The sequence below is a fragment of the Nothobranchius furzeri genome, chromosome 7, assembly GCF_043380555.1.
Source record: "Nothobranchius furzeri strain GRZ-AD chromosome 7, NfurGRZ-RIMD1, whole genome shotgun sequence".
NCBI classification, from domain to species: domain Eukaryota; kingdom Metazoa; phylum Chordata; class Actinopteri; order Cyprinodontiformes; family Nothobranchiidae; genus Nothobranchius; species Nothobranchius furzeri.
The window spans coordinates 42,268,633-42,287,208 of NC_091747.1; the positions used below are offsets into that span (position 1 = coordinate 42,268,633).

The window sequence follows — 18,576 nt, forward strand, 5'->3', positions numbered from 1 at the left end:
ACTCTGAGCAGCAAACACAAACCTTAACATAACCGCGGTGCATCCATAACCTATGACATCACCGGCCTAGCAGCTCGTGCTCAGTCTAGCTGAAGTAGTTCCCTTTGAAACACTCGATAACTTTGACCCAGCTAGTGCAGGGTCTCTTTAAAATCAGCCCCCATGGAAGTGAAACAGGATTATTTACACCATTTATTTTTCCTGGAGCTTCCCTGTATGGATTAAGGGAGGTGGAGTAAATCCCAAAATCTGAATCTTGAGTTAGGAATGTCTCGGTGGATGGTAATGAGATTTATGAAGGGGGCTGAGTTGGACTGTTGGTGGGAGGTTTGGGCCGTAAATTTGACTGAGAAGATTTATTTGTTGAAGACAAATGAGTGGTGTTGGGCACATGTGCACACGGGGAGGAGACGTTACTTTGGTCCACTACAAACAGGAGGATAATTATCACAGAACAGCGGAGTAATGTTTATTCATTGGTTCATCGTGACAGGTGACCTCATCCTTCAACTTCACTCTCATTTTCAACACAAACTACTAATCAGATGATGTAACGAGGAAGAATGATCCAGAATATTCACCCGATGTGTTATTCAGGATTACGGTTTTGAACCTCACAGGTTAACTTCCTGTTTTTGGTCACAGCTGCAGCCCAACGAGCCTGTTGCTAATATTGCTTTGATACTGCACCAGACAGATGGTCCTCCAGCAGCACTGAATGTCATGTTGGTCGTGGCTCTAGGTGGTCCAATCTGTGGAAACGAGCAGAAGTGACTCGGATGTTAGAGTCTAGCTTTTTACATGCAGCAACTAGCTTCTCGTTCATTTAAAAGATGCATGTTGGATTAAAAAAGTAAAAATTCATTCCCATTTAAAAAAGTCACTTCATGGACTGTGTTTTACATACCACCTTCTAGAGTCCTAGAACCCCCCAAGGCACTTTACAACACAATTACTCATCCACCCATTCACGCAGATTCACACTCCGATGGGGATGAGCTACGATGTAGCTACAACTGCCACCGGTCCCTCTGACCTCAAGGTGGATCAAATGTCTTGCTCAAGGACACAACAGCATTCTCTGGCGGTACCTTCAGATCACTGGACAACCTGTTCTACCTTCCTGAGCTACTGCTGCCCCTTCTACTAAAAAAAGCAAAAACTTTTAGTACATTTTAGCTCCTCCAAATGTGTTCTCTGTCCAGACTGGATGTATAATCCCTCCAGCTGGGTTCTTGGGCTGATTAACAGGTCACAAGGAGGCATCCTGATGCCTGAACCACCTCAGCCAAGTATCCTGGATGTAGAGAAGCTCCACTGTTGCTAAAGCTCATCCTATGGAGGAAGCTCGTTTCAGCTAGCCTGGCAAGGATGTAGTTACATTTAGTCTGGCCGTGACCCGTAGACAGAGTTCAGTCATGGGATGGACTCTACGATTGTCTTTCAAACTGTCTTCACATGCAATTGCAAAGTGCTTGGACCAATCAGAGCAACAAACAACATGACATATTTGTAGTAACGGAAATCAGAATAGACTCATGTTATTCCAGCCAACATGCTGCAAACTAAGGAGAATGATTTACCTGTAAATATTTTAGTAAGCACACCTAAAGCTCATCCAACTCTGGAGCAGAACAGACTCACTTTTTGCTTCCTGGTGCCAAAACCCAGCTTAATGCACTGAATCAGAGCTGCAAACACCCGTTTTGGCTTTCTACCTGGGAAGCAGTTTACCTCTGCTTCGCTTGCTCGGCTCTGCCTAATGGCTCTAACATCTGCACGGTAAACAGATGTATCTGTGGGACAGGTTGGCTTCGGTCTCCACAAATACGCCGCTGACTCTGTTTTCTGTTCACAGCGATTTCCTTCAGAGCTGGAGGGTTCGTTTGTGAGTAATAATGTTAGATAAAAGCTTTAGCTGACACACCGTGGAACAAAAACTCCTCATTCATCATCCCGGAGAACACTCGGTGTTCCTGTTTGTGTGTCAAGAGGATGAGAACATTTTCTGAGGCAATTTTGTTCAAAGAAATGCTCCAACAATGACAATCTGTTAAAAACGCACTTTACATAACCCAAAACATCAAGACCTCTTCTGCCGCTCCACTCGGGACGACTGGGAGTGTAAATATTTAGATCTAACACAGGAAGCCGGGAGGACCCCCCCTCCAGCGACAGCCGTGTGTCCGCGGCCAATAGAGGACTGCTGGGATTGGATGGGATGAGAGGATGTGTGAGGAATTCTGGAGGGCATATGGTTTCAATACGGCATCACTCACACCAGAGACGAGGAGGAGGCCATGATGGATAGGGAGAGCATCCGTCTTGGGAAGTGCTCATGGGGAGAAGCGAAATGTGAACACGGCCCCTCGGTGTGGATTTGGCAGCACGTTGGTTCAGGCCACCGCAGAGCCAGCTAAAAGGAATATTTCACCCAGATTTCACCTTCACAGCTTTTCCAAATAACATCAGATCTAAGGCCGGAGGGCAGCAAGGAGTTTGTTTTTCATTTCAAATGTCTACACAAGCTTCCGCATAGATGCTTTCAAAAACTTTCCTCAGCGCGACTGGATGTATGTGGTGTTTCTTCTGAAAACACCCGATTCAGGTAGTTAGCCAGCCTCTCGATAAGCAGAAAACCTCTTTTAACCTGAAGGCACTGCTGCTTTCAGAAACCTTTCCTATGTTCCTTATTTTAGAGTTTAGTTTCATAAGCATGTGTGATTAACTTTAATCCATGTGATAGAAGAAGATTGGATTAGCCAAACGAATGTTATGTTTAAAGAATAAATAAAGGAAACCATCCATTTTTTTTACTTCCTTGCAGCAGACCAGACCCATTTTTCAGATTTTTTTGTACAAACGTGTATTTTTTATTCCCATTCTCTTACATTTGTGGTTATAATAAGGATGTTTGAGTATTTGTGACTAAAACTTGTGGAAACTAGTGGAAAAAGTTATTGCATTCATAAAAAAAGAACAATAGAACACCTTTAAAGATAATTTTAGTGGTTGGAAAAGGCTTGGTAGGTAACCGGAGTCGGGTTGGGCTGCGGGGGAGGTTAACAGCCATCCGGGGAAAGAATACTACGTCCCGGCTCAGCCCTGGCGGCCTGTAATTAGGCCTAGCCGGTCATTAGCTGCACAGCTAAAAGACTGACCAAGCTAACAGTATCGCTTAAAGAATTATAATAACACGGCACTGAGCCAGCTGTGTTTTTTCATCTGTTGCTCCTCTCCTCCCTCCTCTGCCCTCTCTTCTCTCCATCCCCACCCGACCTCGTTTTGTTTACCGCCAGAGTAATTAGATGTGGTGGAGCTCCCTCGCAGGGTTTAATAACCTCTGTGATGAAAGACAGGAAGTAAGATAAACTTCAGCAGAAAGGTTGGAGGGAAGCGAGAGAGAAGAGTGGCATTCTGCTTTCATGTCTCCGGGACTGGTCGGTCTGCAGCCTTCAGGCTTTTGTCACGTTTATAAGAAGTCGTGTGGTTGGGTTGAGTCCGTGACGTGGAGTGGTTTGAGACGCACAGACACAGATTTTTTTATGTTTCTGAGTCAAACACAGTGGTTTAACATATGAAATGGCACCAGTTGAGTTTTGTGTTTTTGGAACAACCTGTTATAAATATAATTTACAACTTTTTCCTCACAGAGGAGCCGCGGAAACCGCTTGATGGGCTTTCATGAATGACGTGTAGTGTGGAGAAGGTTCGTAGCAGACCAGAGTGCTTATGAAGAATCAAAAGTCTCACCTTAAAATAAACTCCTCACTGGTGTTGACTGAGGTAGCCCCTCTCCTGTTGAAAAGGCAAGGTGGGATCAGACAATTAAATTAGTTTTTAGAAAGTTTTGATGTCAAACAATCTAATGGAATGTTTTTCTGCTGACTAAGGCACATTTAAGGTTAAAAACTAAGAGCTCAGTGGGAAGACTACCAGCATTCATGAACTTCTCAATAAAAGAAATCCTGATTTATAGCACTGGAAACTTAAAATATTGTGTAGTTCAATGAAGTAAATGTTTTTTTTCCCTCTATGTGAGGAAATATTTATTTTGACTGTTAATCTGCCTCTGAGAAAAGATTACAATAGTACTTTTCACTGATTTGTTTATTAGTCTCACTTCCTGTCTAGATTAGATTAGACTCTTTAAATTAATATTTTCAATGAAGAACAGATTAACTGGACAAATTTGAGTCGAAAAGATATTTTTCAACCATCTTAAATATGGGCTTCTACATTTACCTTTTAAGTAATTGTCACCTTATGTCTACAGGACTGATAGGCTATGGGCTAGTCTGGGTACAACCATGGAGGGGGCCATCGGCTTGAACACTGCTGCTAACCACTTAAACATTCTCCCTCTCCTGATAACAACATTTTACTTTTTTTGACATCGAATGTGCTACTACTAGTTTACCCGTTTAATTATATATTCACTAGGATAAATACAATAAAGTTTGTCTCTCACCAAATAGAATAATTACTCAGAAATCACAATGTAACCATAGAAACACTACTTGGTATATATATGGTGTGTGTGTGTGTGTGTGTGTGTGCCTGCTCTGTCTTCTTGATCCCCAGTGAGTCGTGGTGGATGGCTGCTTATACTGAGCCAGGATCCTCTGGAGGTTTCTTCCTGTTAAAAGGGAGTTTTCCTCTCCACTGTCACTAAATGCTTGCTTAGTATTGTCATGTTCTGTGTCCCTTTGTTTCCCAACCCCTCCAGTTCCCACTCCAGGTCATCCTCTTGTGTCCCATTATTATCTCCAGCCCTCTGTAGACTTCCCTCATGTGTCCTTCTAATCATTCCCCATTCCTAATCAATCTTTATTTAGTCCTCCTCATCCGTCTAGTTATTAGTTGTTTGTTTTTGGCCCTCAGTCTTTAGGTTATTTTTGTATTTACAGGTTAATGTTTATCTGCCCTCTGGTCAAGCTCCTTCCCTTCCCATTTTGTTAACTGATTCCACCAGTGTCTCCTCAGCTCACACTCCTCACACCTGTCACCTGTTTCCCTGATTACCTCCCTCCTGTTCATAAGCCTTCTCTTGTCACTCTGAGGCCTAGTCCACACGTAGTTGTTTTTTTTAAAAAAACAAATATCCGCCCCTCCAAAAACTTGCATCCACACCACCTCGTTTTAAAAAGAAACTCTGTCCACACGTACCCGGATAAATACGTTGTTAAGGACATGCCAGACCTGTAGGCGGCAGTACTTCCCCCGTTCTTAACCTCGTCCTTCGTCCGTGGTCGTCCGCAAGGAGCAGCAATTCCGCTTGCAAAAACAAACAAGCAAAAAGCGCTTGGACAATTGATAAAGCGAGCGCAGCTCTGAGGGCATCCATGCTGTCGGGTAGTGTAAACACAGGTCGCACACTTGATGTCAGCATTTTTTTGTCGCGGAAAGTGACGTTGCGGACCTTAAAACTCTGGTTTTGTCTGTCCACACGCAGACACCCAAAACGGAGAAAACGCACATCTTCACTTTGGCCGGAGTTTTTAAAAAGATCCGTTTTCGTGTGAAAAAACTCTGTTTTCGTGTGGATGACAGGCCAAAACGTAGAAAAATATCTACGTTTTGGCAGATCCCCGGCTACGTGTGGACAGGGCCTGTGTTTGTCGGTCCATTGTTGTTGTCAGCGTGTTTTGTTCCCTGTGTAAAATCTGAGACTCCTGCCTGTTTTTGTGACTCCAAATAAAGGATTCTACTTTTTTTCAATTACTCCTGCCTCATGTCGTCTGGTGCTCTGCATATTGGGTCCTACTCCTCCTAATCAGAATGTGACAAGTATGAGGATTGCTGTAAAGTAACTGACACTAGTCAGTGACTTGATGCAATTAGCTGGGTTCCTTATATAAGAAACTTTTTACTGAATGGCTTAATGAACTGACCTGTAATGGAATGTTTACTGTGTGAAGTGCCTTGAGACGACTCTTGTCGTGATTTGGCGCTATGTATATATAAACTTGAATCAAATTGAATTAATAAAGAGCATTTATTTTAAAATAGCTCTAATCTCCAAGCATTTCCTAGTGATGCATGAATGTTTTATAAACATAAAACTGTCATGTATCTACCACTACTTGGTTTGTAAGGCAGGAACATTTAGAAAATCCTGCCGGATTTGACTTTAAAGTTCTGCATTTTGCTTCAGCTGCTGTTTACACGTGTGCACAAACAGATGAATGTGTGGCTATCTAAAGGCATTTTAAAGTCATGCTAGGATGGAATTTTGCAGATTGGAGCTGTAACAAAACAGCAGCAACCCCCTTTGGTCGTGGCTCAGCTCAGACTAGCCGTTAGCTCATCAGTCCTAACGGGTGTAAACCCTATTTTCGCCAACAAAAGCTGCACTTACTATTATGTCTTTATAATGTTCACACAAATGCATGTTTAAAAATTCCTGAAGGTCAAATAATAACACAATTGTAATTACTTAATGTGAACCCTTTGCCTCTGCTAAACCTAAACGGAATATCCTGAAATACTATAACCTTTCATTAGTGCACTATATCATCATACGTAGAGTCCTGCCACCTCCGCTGGTCTGTCAGGGGAAGGAAAAAGAAATGAATGGAAGCCTCAGGGGAAGCGGTAGCTGTGTGGCATTAAATTTTTACAGGCAGGAAGGAGAGATGTGGTTTATGGGCACCCCAAATCTGGGCCTTTACACTCAATGAAAGCCCAGAGTAAATATCAGCTTTATTCCTCTTAAATAGCCTCACAGACTGTAAATGCTGATGGCTTTGAAGGCCAGGAGGTGGAAGGAAAATGTGGAGATGTGTGAAGGGAGAGAGACTGTAGCTTTTATTTAGAGATTAAATAACAGTCGTGAGCATTTGTGTTAAAATCATCAGGAAAAGAGTTCTGATTTATTTTTAGACCAGAGAGAATGAAGTAAGATGATCAAACTTTAGCATGCTACTCGTTTCCGCGGACTCCCTGTGACTGGGTGTAATCATACCGTATGAAACCACAGCTCCATCACCTCCACTCAGAGCTGTGATTTGACCCAGAGCTGAATGTCACGCATCATAAAGTAGATGAGGGAGCGGGGGGTGGGGGTGTCTCTGTGAAAGTGAGTTGACATGAATGTGATCACGTGGAAGCAGGAGTGTTGTGGACCTGAACCTGCCCACTGGAAAAGTCCTCAGTCATCAAGGTGTATTTTGGTCTCCAGAGGTTTGTTTGTTTGTTCTTGATTCTTTTGTTCTTTATTTCTTTAGAACGGAGCAGGATGTGTTGCTTTTTGAGATCGTTTAGCCTTTTCACGATGTGGTTCCACAGAAGTCATTTCTTAATTCTACTTTTTGGCAGTAATCTGATTTATTTCTGTAAAGCTCAAGTTCACGGAGAAACCGGTTTTTACTTGTTATTTTTAAAATATGATTGGTTCACATGCCTGCTAAACGTGAAAATAGTCTTCTACCCCATTAGCCGCAGAAAAGATTGATGAGGAAACACTCGGGTCAGAAAAAGCCAGTCACCTCTACCTTACACAGTAAATTAACATCGATGGACTCAAACATCTTGGCTTGTGACGGAGAAAGCTGTTGTTTAGCCTCCACGTCTTGGCTAGCAGAAGCTAACCATTAGCATTAGCAACTCCACGACATGGCAGAACTCCTTCAGGCTTGTGGTGTTCGAGGTGATAAAATATCAATGTTGCAGAAAGAATGGAGGCAGCGGAAGAGTTCCGTTGCTGTTAGCCAATCAGAGGCAAGATGTCCAAGTATCATGAATAATTAAATAAATATTCGGCTAAATTTACTTCCTGGAACAGGAGCACCAGAGCTTTCTTTCACAATGACTCACGAGGCATTCATTAGTAATAGAGACCACATCAAATGTATCTAAAAAACGAGTGAATGAGAGCTTTAATTATTGTATTAATCATTTGAAAACTGCATTTTTTTACATACCTAAGTCATGTTAAATGTACGTATTGATCTAAAACATTTATTTCTGATAAAAAGAACAAGAATAGAAGAAATCTGTAATTAGAGAAACACCTTTTTACAGTGTTGAACACTATATTGTATATGAACAATAAAGTCTTTCCATAGTCCCTAGCTGTGGTATTTCACTCCAGCATTGCGTCACTTTTTGCGTCGGTGCAGGTTCTAATCAGGTCAGCCAAGTTTCTCAGCCAGTTGGGTTCGCCCTTTTTTCTTCTGTCGCTGGATGTTTCCTGTATATAAACACTAAACGCACTGAAACTCGTCCACACAATGAAAGTCAGGTGGAGTTTTTGTTTAAATAATTCCAAGGAAACCAGTGATTTTCTATAACTAAGATCCAGGAGCCGACTATTGCCTGGGTTGTGAGTGTGGAGTCCCCTCTGCAGTTGTTGATGCTGGAAGGTCAGTCGGTCCACATGGGAGGCCGGGCAAACACGACTCGACCCTACATTTACACACGTCTGCCAGTGGCAGCGCCGGGGGGCGCTAGGGGGCGCTATAGCTACCCCTGGATTAGTCATTGCACCCTCATAGCACCCCAAGTAAATATTAGATTTATTTTTTTTTACAATTTAATTTTAATTTAACGTGTGGATGTGATAATATTTAACATACAAAACAAAACGAATCAGTAAATTATCATACAGATAGTAAAAACCTAAACCAAAACAGGAAATTGATGTTAACCTTTGACCTCATTTTCCACCTGCGAACGAGTGAAAGGTAGAGCTAGTGGTAAAATGGATCGGTTTTTGTTGCCCAAATTTCCACAGATTCAGTCAGAAATGAATGAATCTTTGGAAGTGATCTCAGATCCACAAAAACCTACGGATCTGGATGAAGAGAGTCAACCCTCAACCGCCGCAGCCGTCCAGGGTTTTGCCGCTGAAAATGCTAACACTAACGTTAGCTAACCTTGCAACACTATAGATGGTTTTCTGTGTGGCTGTATGTGTTTATGATTTCATGGACAAGTCAGCGATTGTTCATATGTTTATGATGTATATCAATGATTGTTTCAGGTGTTGTTGAGGTTTTGTGCACGCCTGTGTATCTGCTGAAGTTGTTTTAGAGAACAATAGGTACGCATGACCACTTCCTTCATAACACCCTCAATAAAAAGACTAGCTCCTTCATAGCACCTGCAGAAAAAAATTTCTGGAGCTGCCACTGACGTCTGTGTCTAAATACTCACAGTAAACTTTATATTTCCCCATTAGCAGCAAACTGCACTTCCTCTTTGAGAGGAAGGAGCCGTAAACTAGGGAAACACCTGATAGTATCCGTTGGTTGCAGCAGGCCTTTTGACCTCTCTGCTGTGCTCCGTCTCACATTTAGTTTCCTTTCTGACAGAATTAACCCGTCTAATCTGGTGACTTTCATTTTTCAGCTGTAAGGTAATATTGTTTTGAGTGCTGTATTTTGTCTCTTTCAGTCTGAGACAATAATTCCAGCTTTCTCTCCATGCTTCTATTTTTTTTTATATTTCTCTTAGAATATTTGAGACGAGTGCAGCTAGAACACATGGATCTGGGTGGTGCGGTCAGCGTGTCTGCTAAAAATCAAATTAAATGTGATGATGAAATCTGAATGCAAGCCGCTTTGGTGAATTCAGATAAGTCTTTAATGAGTAGCTGAGTGGCCGCTCGGCTCACTGGTGTGTGTTCCTACGAGTGTGTGTGTTTGTTCTGGAAGTGCCACTTGTAATGAATGATAGGCACAGAGATGTAAGGAACCCAAATCAATGACCCTTACATAAGTGAAGCATGTTTGTTGACTCTGTCTGTCTGTGAGCGTGTCTCCCTCCACCTCCAGCTGACCAAACAGGCCGGTGAGTCGCTGAGGTGAGACGCTGGGTGGCTCTGACTGAGTGACAAATCTCAGACAGCTCTCTGACTCATGCTTTCTCTGACGGACACAAGGAGAAAAAAAATCACTGGAAAAAATCTGAACTGCCAGTGGTGTGTATGGACAGTTAATAGATTAATTACTGGTTTTTATTTTGCATCATTGTCTACAGTGAAGTAAATGGATAATGGATGACAGCTGCACATGGGGTCAGAGCTGTTATTAGGATTTAAATATTAAATAAATGATCACTATGATCAGCAGCTGGTCACAAATAACAAGTAGCAGGAAAGAGGGAGTTTCTAAAGTATCCACAAAGTTTCTTTGTGTCCGTGCACGGCTCTCGAGTGATACGGGGGTGGGGGGGGGGTGGGGGGGGGGGGGGGGGGGTCCAACTACAGAGGGATCACACTCCTGAACCTCACTGGTAAGGTCTACTCAGGGGTTCAGGAGAGGAGGGTCCGTTGGATTGTCGAACCCTGGATTCAGGAGGAGCAATGCGGTTTTTGTCGTGGTCATGGAACACTAGACCAGCTCTATACTGTCCCAGGGGGTCCTGGAGGGAAGACTGGGCTTCCCTGCTTATGCCTTAGGCTACTGTCCCCGCGACCCGACCCTAGATAAACAGCCGAAAATAGATGGATGGAAATATTTATATTAATAAAGTAACTTAAAGTGAAAAACATTGACAGAATTTTTCCCAAAACAATTTTAAATGTGTGTTCATGCTGGGAAGACTTTTCAGTTTCTTGATTTTGATGATATTTTATGTAAATCATAGGACTCGTTTAGTGAGGCCAAGGCCGTAAGTACCATCTTTACCGTCTAAAATCTTTATAAAACCCCAGCAGTTGATTTGAATATTGCCTAATAAATCTTTTATCACTTTCAGTTTCATAAACATTATATTTCTGCTCAGCACTGGCTCTTGACTTATGAAATAGATTGTTGCATAAACAAAAATGAAATTCTCATAACTGTTACTAGCCGTTAGCTCATCAGTCTGTTCCCTTCAGTTCTCTAAACTGAGGTAATTGAAATCTAAATACTAATTAAGTTTCCACAGAAACAAACATAAAAAAGCCTGATGTGTTTCTTTAAGTTGGACTAATTTCTGCAGAATTGATGAACTAAGTGTCAAAAACAAAATCAAAACAATTAAATCAGTGAGTCAAGACACAGAAAGTGAGCAAAACAACAAGCCCTTTGGTGGAAAGTCTGCGTCACCATCTTGACTTCAGCATGGCGACCAGCGCCAGCAATGACCTCTTCAGCTTTAAACGCCAAACCTGTACCTGTCTGCAGAGTGGAACCACAGCAGAGACCATAAACCCACTGTCTCAACACTTGTGCTCATGCCAAGTCATATCTGACACGGGAAAATTTAATTAGGCCCACGCTCGGATGCATTATCCTGCAGATGCATGTGAAGCACGTTCAGAGCAGCAACAGCTGTAATGAGCACTTGTGCTTTGGTTTCCGCCCTCCCATGCCTCTCCACCCAGAGCATTACATGAGTCGGCTCATGTTTTTCTACTGCTTTCAGGTTCAGAGTGTAATGTTTGTCTTCAGTCTATTTAATTGTGAAGTTTTACATCATCATTTACCGAAGGAGGGGGTTGCTGTTTTACTGTCATCATGCAGTGACAGCCACTTCATGCAGAGCAAAAACAAAACTCTCATTACCTAATGCCACTTTAAAATGTGACTAAAACGGTTTCGTCTGTGTTCGTGCTACTTCACCGATGGATGCTGGTACAGAAGAGTTCAAGAAACTTGAGTTTTGATGGAGTTTTCACTCTCTTGTTGCAGATTATAATAGCAGCGATCAGAAGACGGCGTGCAGAAGACACGAGCTATACGTTAGCTTCAGAGAGCTGGGCTGGCAGGTATTTAACGTCTTAATCCTGATACTGAATGCATTTTGTATGCTGACAAGGTCATCGTGCTCCTCACAATCTTAGTTTGGACTTCGTTTAACTCTTATCAGCATTTACTGACAGCTAGAAATTACAAGTTGGACAAGTTTAGAGGCCAAGGGATGTTTTTCAGGTTAGAATTTGAAATATTATGAAAAAACTGGAGATAAATGTTAACATAATAGAACTAATAATGAAATAATAACCTCCCCTTTTCACTATTATTAATGTAAAACTCTAGCATGGCTGCGCATGTTCAGATGAAATAAATGGGTTGGTAGCACTGTTGCCTTGCAACTAGAAAGTTGCAGGTTCAAATCCTTTGGGTTTTCTCCAGGTACTCTGGCTTTTTTATAGAGGCCATAAAAAGCATGCATGTTAGATTTGACACCTAATTGTCCCTAGGTGTGAGTGTGTGAATGGTTTTATGTCTCTGGGTTAGAGGGGCCAGAAAATGGGTCAGACGTGATTTCAGACCCTCTAAAATTTTAAATTTTTATGTTTCATTTTTACACAAATTTGGTTTTTCTGCTTTTTTTCTCATCAGAAATGTCAATTTTGTATGAATTTATCTTATAGGAGACAATATGACTTTTTAAAGAATAAATAATAGTTCTGTGGTCAAGAAAAAACATGTTTACAATGTTTTTGCAACAAATCCCTCCCACATGAAGCAATTTTAGCAGTTGTATTCTCCACGTTTTCAGTACCTTCCAAAATGAGCCATATCAGGGCTCTGTCTTTTTAAGAAGACACGCTGGAGCTGGACAAACCCACTCATCCCCCATTCAGGCTGCTATAAGCTAAGAAGCTCCAATGTCCAGCATGAGCTTGGAGTAGAGCCACTACTTCTCCAGCAGCAGCTCTCTCTTGCATGTGAGAGGTGGTTCTGTTCTAAAAGCTTCCTGGTTGTGACATCACAAACAGGGAAAAGTCTTGTTTTAGGCACAAAATCCCAAAAACCAAACACTGACAGAAAACAGTGAAACATTTCTTACTCAGACACATTTAAACAGCTAGATTTGAACTTTCCGGAACTTCGCTGCTCTGGGTGGCTGCATGTTGAAGTAGCTCTGTTGACTATATGTAAGTTTAGCCTTTTTTTTGGACATTTTTTCTTCTAGTTTCTCAAGAAATTTTTTTTATTTTTTTGACATTTTACTTTTCTGTTTCTGGTGCTGTGAAGCTTAGAGGATTTTTACTGCTATTTTTTCACTTTTTGAGCATTTGTTATGATGCGTAACCATGGCAACAAGCTGGTTTACAATCGGGAGCAGCTGATTAACATTGGAAAGGCTAAAATAATACATCAACTTAAGCCACAAATCCCAAATGAGCTAAAACGCAAGAAGCGTGGGTGCAGAGCGGGAGGAAAACAGAGACAGAGAAAGAGGAAATTCAAACCATCTCTTCCATCGATCATAATGGGCAATGTGAGATCACTGGCCAACAAGATGGATGAACTCCAAGCTCTTTCAAGGACTCAGCCCGAGTATCGGCAGTGCAGTGTTATGTGTTTCACTGAGACATGGCTGCAGGACCATATCCCGATTCCAGCGTCTCTCTGCCAGGATTCCTGACTGTACGAGCAGACAGAGATCTGAAAAGGAATGGGAAAAGAGAAGGAGGTGGAGTGGCAACAACAGATGGTGCCTTCCAGGTCATGTTTCAGTGAAATGTCGTCTCTGCAGCCCAGATGTTGAACTCTTGGCAGTAAGTTGTCGCCCATATTATTTGCCAAGAGAGTTCACCAGTGTTGTCTTGGCAACTGTTTATATTCCACCTTCAGCCATTGCTGAAAGTGCATGTGATGCCATCAGTTCCGTTGTCGCTAAGCTTCAAACCCAGCAACCCAATGCATTTGTGGCTATATCTGGTGATTTTAATCATGCCTCGCTCTCTGCTACACTCCCAACATTTCATCCGTTTGTCAGCTGCTCCACCAGAGAAAACAAGACATTGGATTTGTGTTATGCAAATGTAAAGAGTGCATACATGTCCAAAACTAGGCCTCCTCTGGGACAATCAGATCACAATCTTGTTTTTCTCTGCTCAGAATACAAACCACTTGTTCAGAGGCAACCTGTGACAAGAACTGTGAGAAAATGGTCACAGCATGCTGAAGAAGCCCTGCAGGGTTGTTTTGGGACCACAGATTGGATGACTCTCCGCCAAGGATATGAAGAGGACATCAATGCCATGACTGGATGTGTCACTGACTATATAAACTTCTGTGTGGACAGCATCATACCCACCAGAACAGTGAGATGCTTCGCTAATAACAAACCCTGGATCACCAGTGAACTGAAGAATCTGCTAAATGAGGAAAAAAGAGCCTTCAAGGAGGGAGACAGGGAATTATTGAGGAGTAAACAGAAGCAACTGAAGATCAAGATCAGAGACAGCAAGGAGGCATACAGGAAGAAGCTGGAGAAGAAACTACAGAGGAGCAATGTCAGAGATGTCTGGTCAGGGACGAAGAAGATCACAGGCTTCAAGCAGCGGAAGGATTGCACAGATGGCAGCCTGGACACAGCCAATGAATTGAACACATTCTTCAATAGGTTCAGTTCAGGAACAAACCCAGCATCCTCCTCGCCTGTCCCCTGCCAATCAGACATCCCATCCACCTCTGATCCAACATTTTCCTGTCACATGCCAGCTCTTTTGTCCTCTAACACAGTCATGGACTCTTCTGGTTCTATAAATCTGTCTTCAACCAAGTCAGGAGATGCTGCTGCCCCATTTACCTCCCCCTCCCACCTATCTGTCTCTAGAAGTAAGGTGAAGAGGCAGCTGGAGAGACTGAACAGGAACAAGGCTGCAGATCCAGATGGTGTCAGTCCCAGAGTACTGAAGGCCTGTGCAGAGCAGCTCTGTGTGATTCTGCAGCACCTCCTCAACCTCTGCCTGGCCCAGGAGAAGGTTCCAGTCCTGTGGAAGACATCCTGCCTTGTTTCAGTTCCAAAGAAAACTCGCCCATCAGTCAGTGACGACTACAGACCGGTTGCCCTGACATCCCACATCATGAAGGTCCAGGAGAGACTCCTGTTGGCCCACCTGAATAAGCAAACTAGGACATATCAGGACCCGCTGCAGTTTGCTTATCATCATGGAGTTGGAGTTGAAGATGCCATCATCCAGCTTCTTCAACCAACCCACTGTCATCTGGACAAAGCAGGCAGCACTGTGAGGGTCATGTTCTTTGATTTTTCCAGTGCATTTAACACAATCCAGCCAGATGTACTTTGCCAGAAACTCCAGAAGACACAGGTGGGGGCCTCAACTATCGCCTGGATTAAAGACTACCTGACAAACAGACCACAGTTTGTGAGGCTGAAGAACTGCACATCAAACCAGGCGATCAGTAACATTGGAGCACCACAGGGGACTGCACTCTCATAATTTCTTTTCACCCTGTACACCTCAGACTTCCAGCTCAGTGGTCTAGTGGTAGAGTGTCCGCCCTGAGACTGGGAGATCAGGGTTCGATTCCTGGTCGGGTCATACCAAAGACTTTGGAAAAAATGGGACCTAATGCCTCCCTGCTTGACACTCAGCATTAAGGGGTTGGATTGGGGGGTTAAACCACCAAATGGTTCCTGAGCGCGGCTGTGTCTGCAGCTCACCGCTCCCCCAGGGGATGGGTCAAATGCGGAGAACAAATTTCGCACACACATCAGTGTGTGTGACAACTAATGGGACTTTAACTTTAACTTTAACTTTACAAATCAGAGACTTGTCATCTACAGAAATACTCAGATGATTCTGCAGTTGTTGGGTGTATCAGAGATGGACAGGAAGCTGAGTACAGAGAGCTGGTGGAGTGCTTTGTGGCATGGTGTGGAAACAATCATCTGACCTTGAACGTGAACAAAACAAAGGAGATGATTTTAGACTTCAGAAGAAACAGGGTGGAGTCAAACACTGTTTCCATCATGGGAGATGAAGTGGAGGTGGTTGAGGAATACAAATACCTTGGAGTTCACCTGGACAACAGACTGGACTGGAGAAAGAACAGCGAAGCCGTTTACAAGAAGGGACACTGCAGACTGCACTTCTTGAGGACGCTTAGGTCCTTCAATGTCTGTAGCAAGATGCTGCACATCTTCTACAAGTCTGTTGTTGAGAGTGTAATCTCTTCAGCCATCATCTGTTGGGGTAGTAGCATCAGAAGCAGGGACCTGAAAAGGCTCAACAGCCTAATAAAAAAGGCTGGTTCTGTTCTGGGGAAGACTGTGGAACCACTGGAGGAGAAAATGCAAAGAAGGATTCTCTAGGGAATCAAGAAAATTATGGACAACTCTGAGCATTCTCTTCACAAGACTGTCCGACAACGGAAGAGTGTCTTCAGTCAGAGGCTTCTTCAGTTTCGCTGCAACACTGACCGCTACTGGAGATCCTTCCTGCCAACAGCCATTGTAATATACAATAACTCTTTGATGACTTGATTATTATTATTATTCTGAGCTACTACAGCAATCTATTTCCCTCTGGGATTAATAAAGTATTTTTGAATTGAATTTGAATTGAATTTCTCATTTCAGTTCTCTAGTATTTACAGACTGACCCAGGCATGGTCATAGTTTTTGGAGGCGACAGGGAGGTGAGACAGGCTGAATAAGTGTCTGGAGTCCTGTGAGACAGAAATGTGACACACCACAGATTAATGAAAGAAAACAAGGAAGCATCTGCAACTTTTAACCCTCTGGAGGCAGGCGTTGCAGATTTGCAACAGTTAAAACCTACCTACCTGGTTACTTCACATACGTATTTCATGAGCATTTTTTAACTCAGAAGTACCCCTGAAGGACTTAGTTGTTCGTCCTTTTATCAAAACTTATTTTGAGCCTGAGAGGGTTAAAGAGATTAAAGACAAAAGGATCACCTTGTTGAATATGTTTGGATTAATCAACAGGCGTCTTTTCTTTAGCTGCCAATCAGTAATGAAGGACCTTTGTTCAGGTGATGCTTCATGACTAAAATACTGGGAACACACAGGAACTTCCACACACACGTTGGATCTAAACACCACAGACAGGAATAATAAGGAGCCTTATAACCCACTGGGAATGTCAGAAAAGCTGCCTCAATAACTCTGAGCACCAGTCATTATTTCAACAAAAGGTTACTGTAATGAAGTTTTCCCAGGTGAACATTTCTCCCACTCCAGAAAGAGCTTCCAATTAGAGAAGAGCCTGAAGCTGTAGAGGGATGGTTTTAGTTAAACTCTGTGGAACACCCTGCTGTCCCCCCGAAGCCCGAAGAGAAACAGCTCAAACTGTCTGGTCTGAGTTAAATATGACAAAGAGTTATAAAATAGGAGATGTAAATGTTAGATGCATTCAAAAAAGTCAGGGAAATAACATCTTATTAGTGTTAGTTTCGTAAGGGGGGGGGGGGGTGTCTGCTCACGTAAACACCACTATCACAAGGTGATAAGAAACTAATTCAAACAAGAGCTGATGAAACTGACAGGAGCGTCCCACACGGCTGAGTGAGAAGAGATTCAGATCATCAGGCTGCAGGTGAGAGAGGGAAATGGGCAGAGTTCAGCTCATCTCTCACACAAGCCGTTAACACAGCACTGACACCTAGAGGCAAACCGCCAGCAGACTCTCAAAACCTCTGGATTTGAGGAGAGAACCAATTCTGTACGTTTAGACATGAGTAGCAGATGAAAACATCAGAATGAGGTGAAACAAGCAGGTCAGAGGAAAACAGACATAGAAAGGAAGGAAGGATGAGAGAAGTATGACTTCCCTGAGTGATACGGCAGATGTCATTGTCCTCAGAGACTCCAGTGGTCTACTCTAGGACACGAATGCCAAAGTTATTTTTAGCAATTTTTTATAACAAATGACTCGGACCAAATAGAAAAAAACAGTTGGATTTCTGCTCAGTGCAGAGCTTTGTTCTAGATGCTACATGTACATCAGAATTCTCCTCACATGCAGTCTGACTCTTGTGTCTCTCTAAGGACTGGATCATTGCACCTGAAGGCTACGCGGCCAACTACTGTGATGGAGAGTGCTCCTTCCCTCTGAACGCCCACATGAATGCCACCAACCACGCCATTGTGCAGACCCTGGTACGACTAACTCACCGCATTTAGTTTAAAATATCCCTAAACAATAAGAGCAACACTAAATATGTTTCTCACTTTTCCTTCCTACTGGTTGAAAACAGAACTACAACAGTTGTAAACAACCCTGCGGCAGCCTGCTGTAGCTAGCGCTAACAATGAGCTTACACGAACGCAAGCTAACTGATACAAAATAAGTCACAAAGTAAAAAGATCCACACTGCTGGACAAAAAATATTAATACTTACAAGTCCCGTAGCAATAAAGCTAGGTCACCATCAGTCTGTAATTTTGTAGCCTTTAGCTCGTTCAAACTCCCACACCCTGGTTTTAGTTTTGATTATGTTTACTTCCAGGCTCCATTATGATGCAAACAAAAAAAGCAAAATTCTTCTGCTTGTGCTTTTTATTGACAGTTGACAAACAGAAAAGGCAAACTGCTAGCTTTTATATTAGCTACCAGCACAGTAAATGGCTAATGTCGTAAAGCAGGTAGAGACCTCCCACTAGTGTTCCTCCCCAAACCACAAAAATGTTAAGTTCAGTTTCTGGTCAGTAGAAGGCAGCTGTCATCAAGTTTCTGACTCAAGATCACTGAAACCAGTTTGAAAGCAATAGCTTAAAGTGTTAAAAACTCTTTAGTGTTGCTTTAAGAAAACAACCCTAATAGGGCAAGAAATGTTTCTTGATATGATTAGAAAAGCATGATGGGAAATGTAGAAGTAGGAATCCGGATGCATCAGTACTTGGTGTATCCGTT

At 42.7% G+C, this 18,576-nt stretch overlaps 1 protein-coding gene across 2 annotated transcripts in view; it reads left to right on the top strand.

Moving 5' to 3' along the window:
• The window catches only part of bmp6 (bone morphogenetic protein 6), a 57,801-nt gene that overhangs the window by 37,687 nt on the left and 1,538 nt on the right, over window positions 1-18,576 (top strand). For both annotated transcript variants that reach the window (XM_015954968.3, XM_070553083.1), the window contains exons 5-6: window positions 11,625-11,701; window positions 17,712-17,822. In XM_015954968.3, coding sequence (XP_015810454.3) covers window positions 11,625-11,701; window positions 17,712-17,822 — 188 coding nt within the window. The remainder of the gene's footprint in view (window positions 1-11,624; window positions 11,702-17,711; window positions 17,823-18,576) is intronic.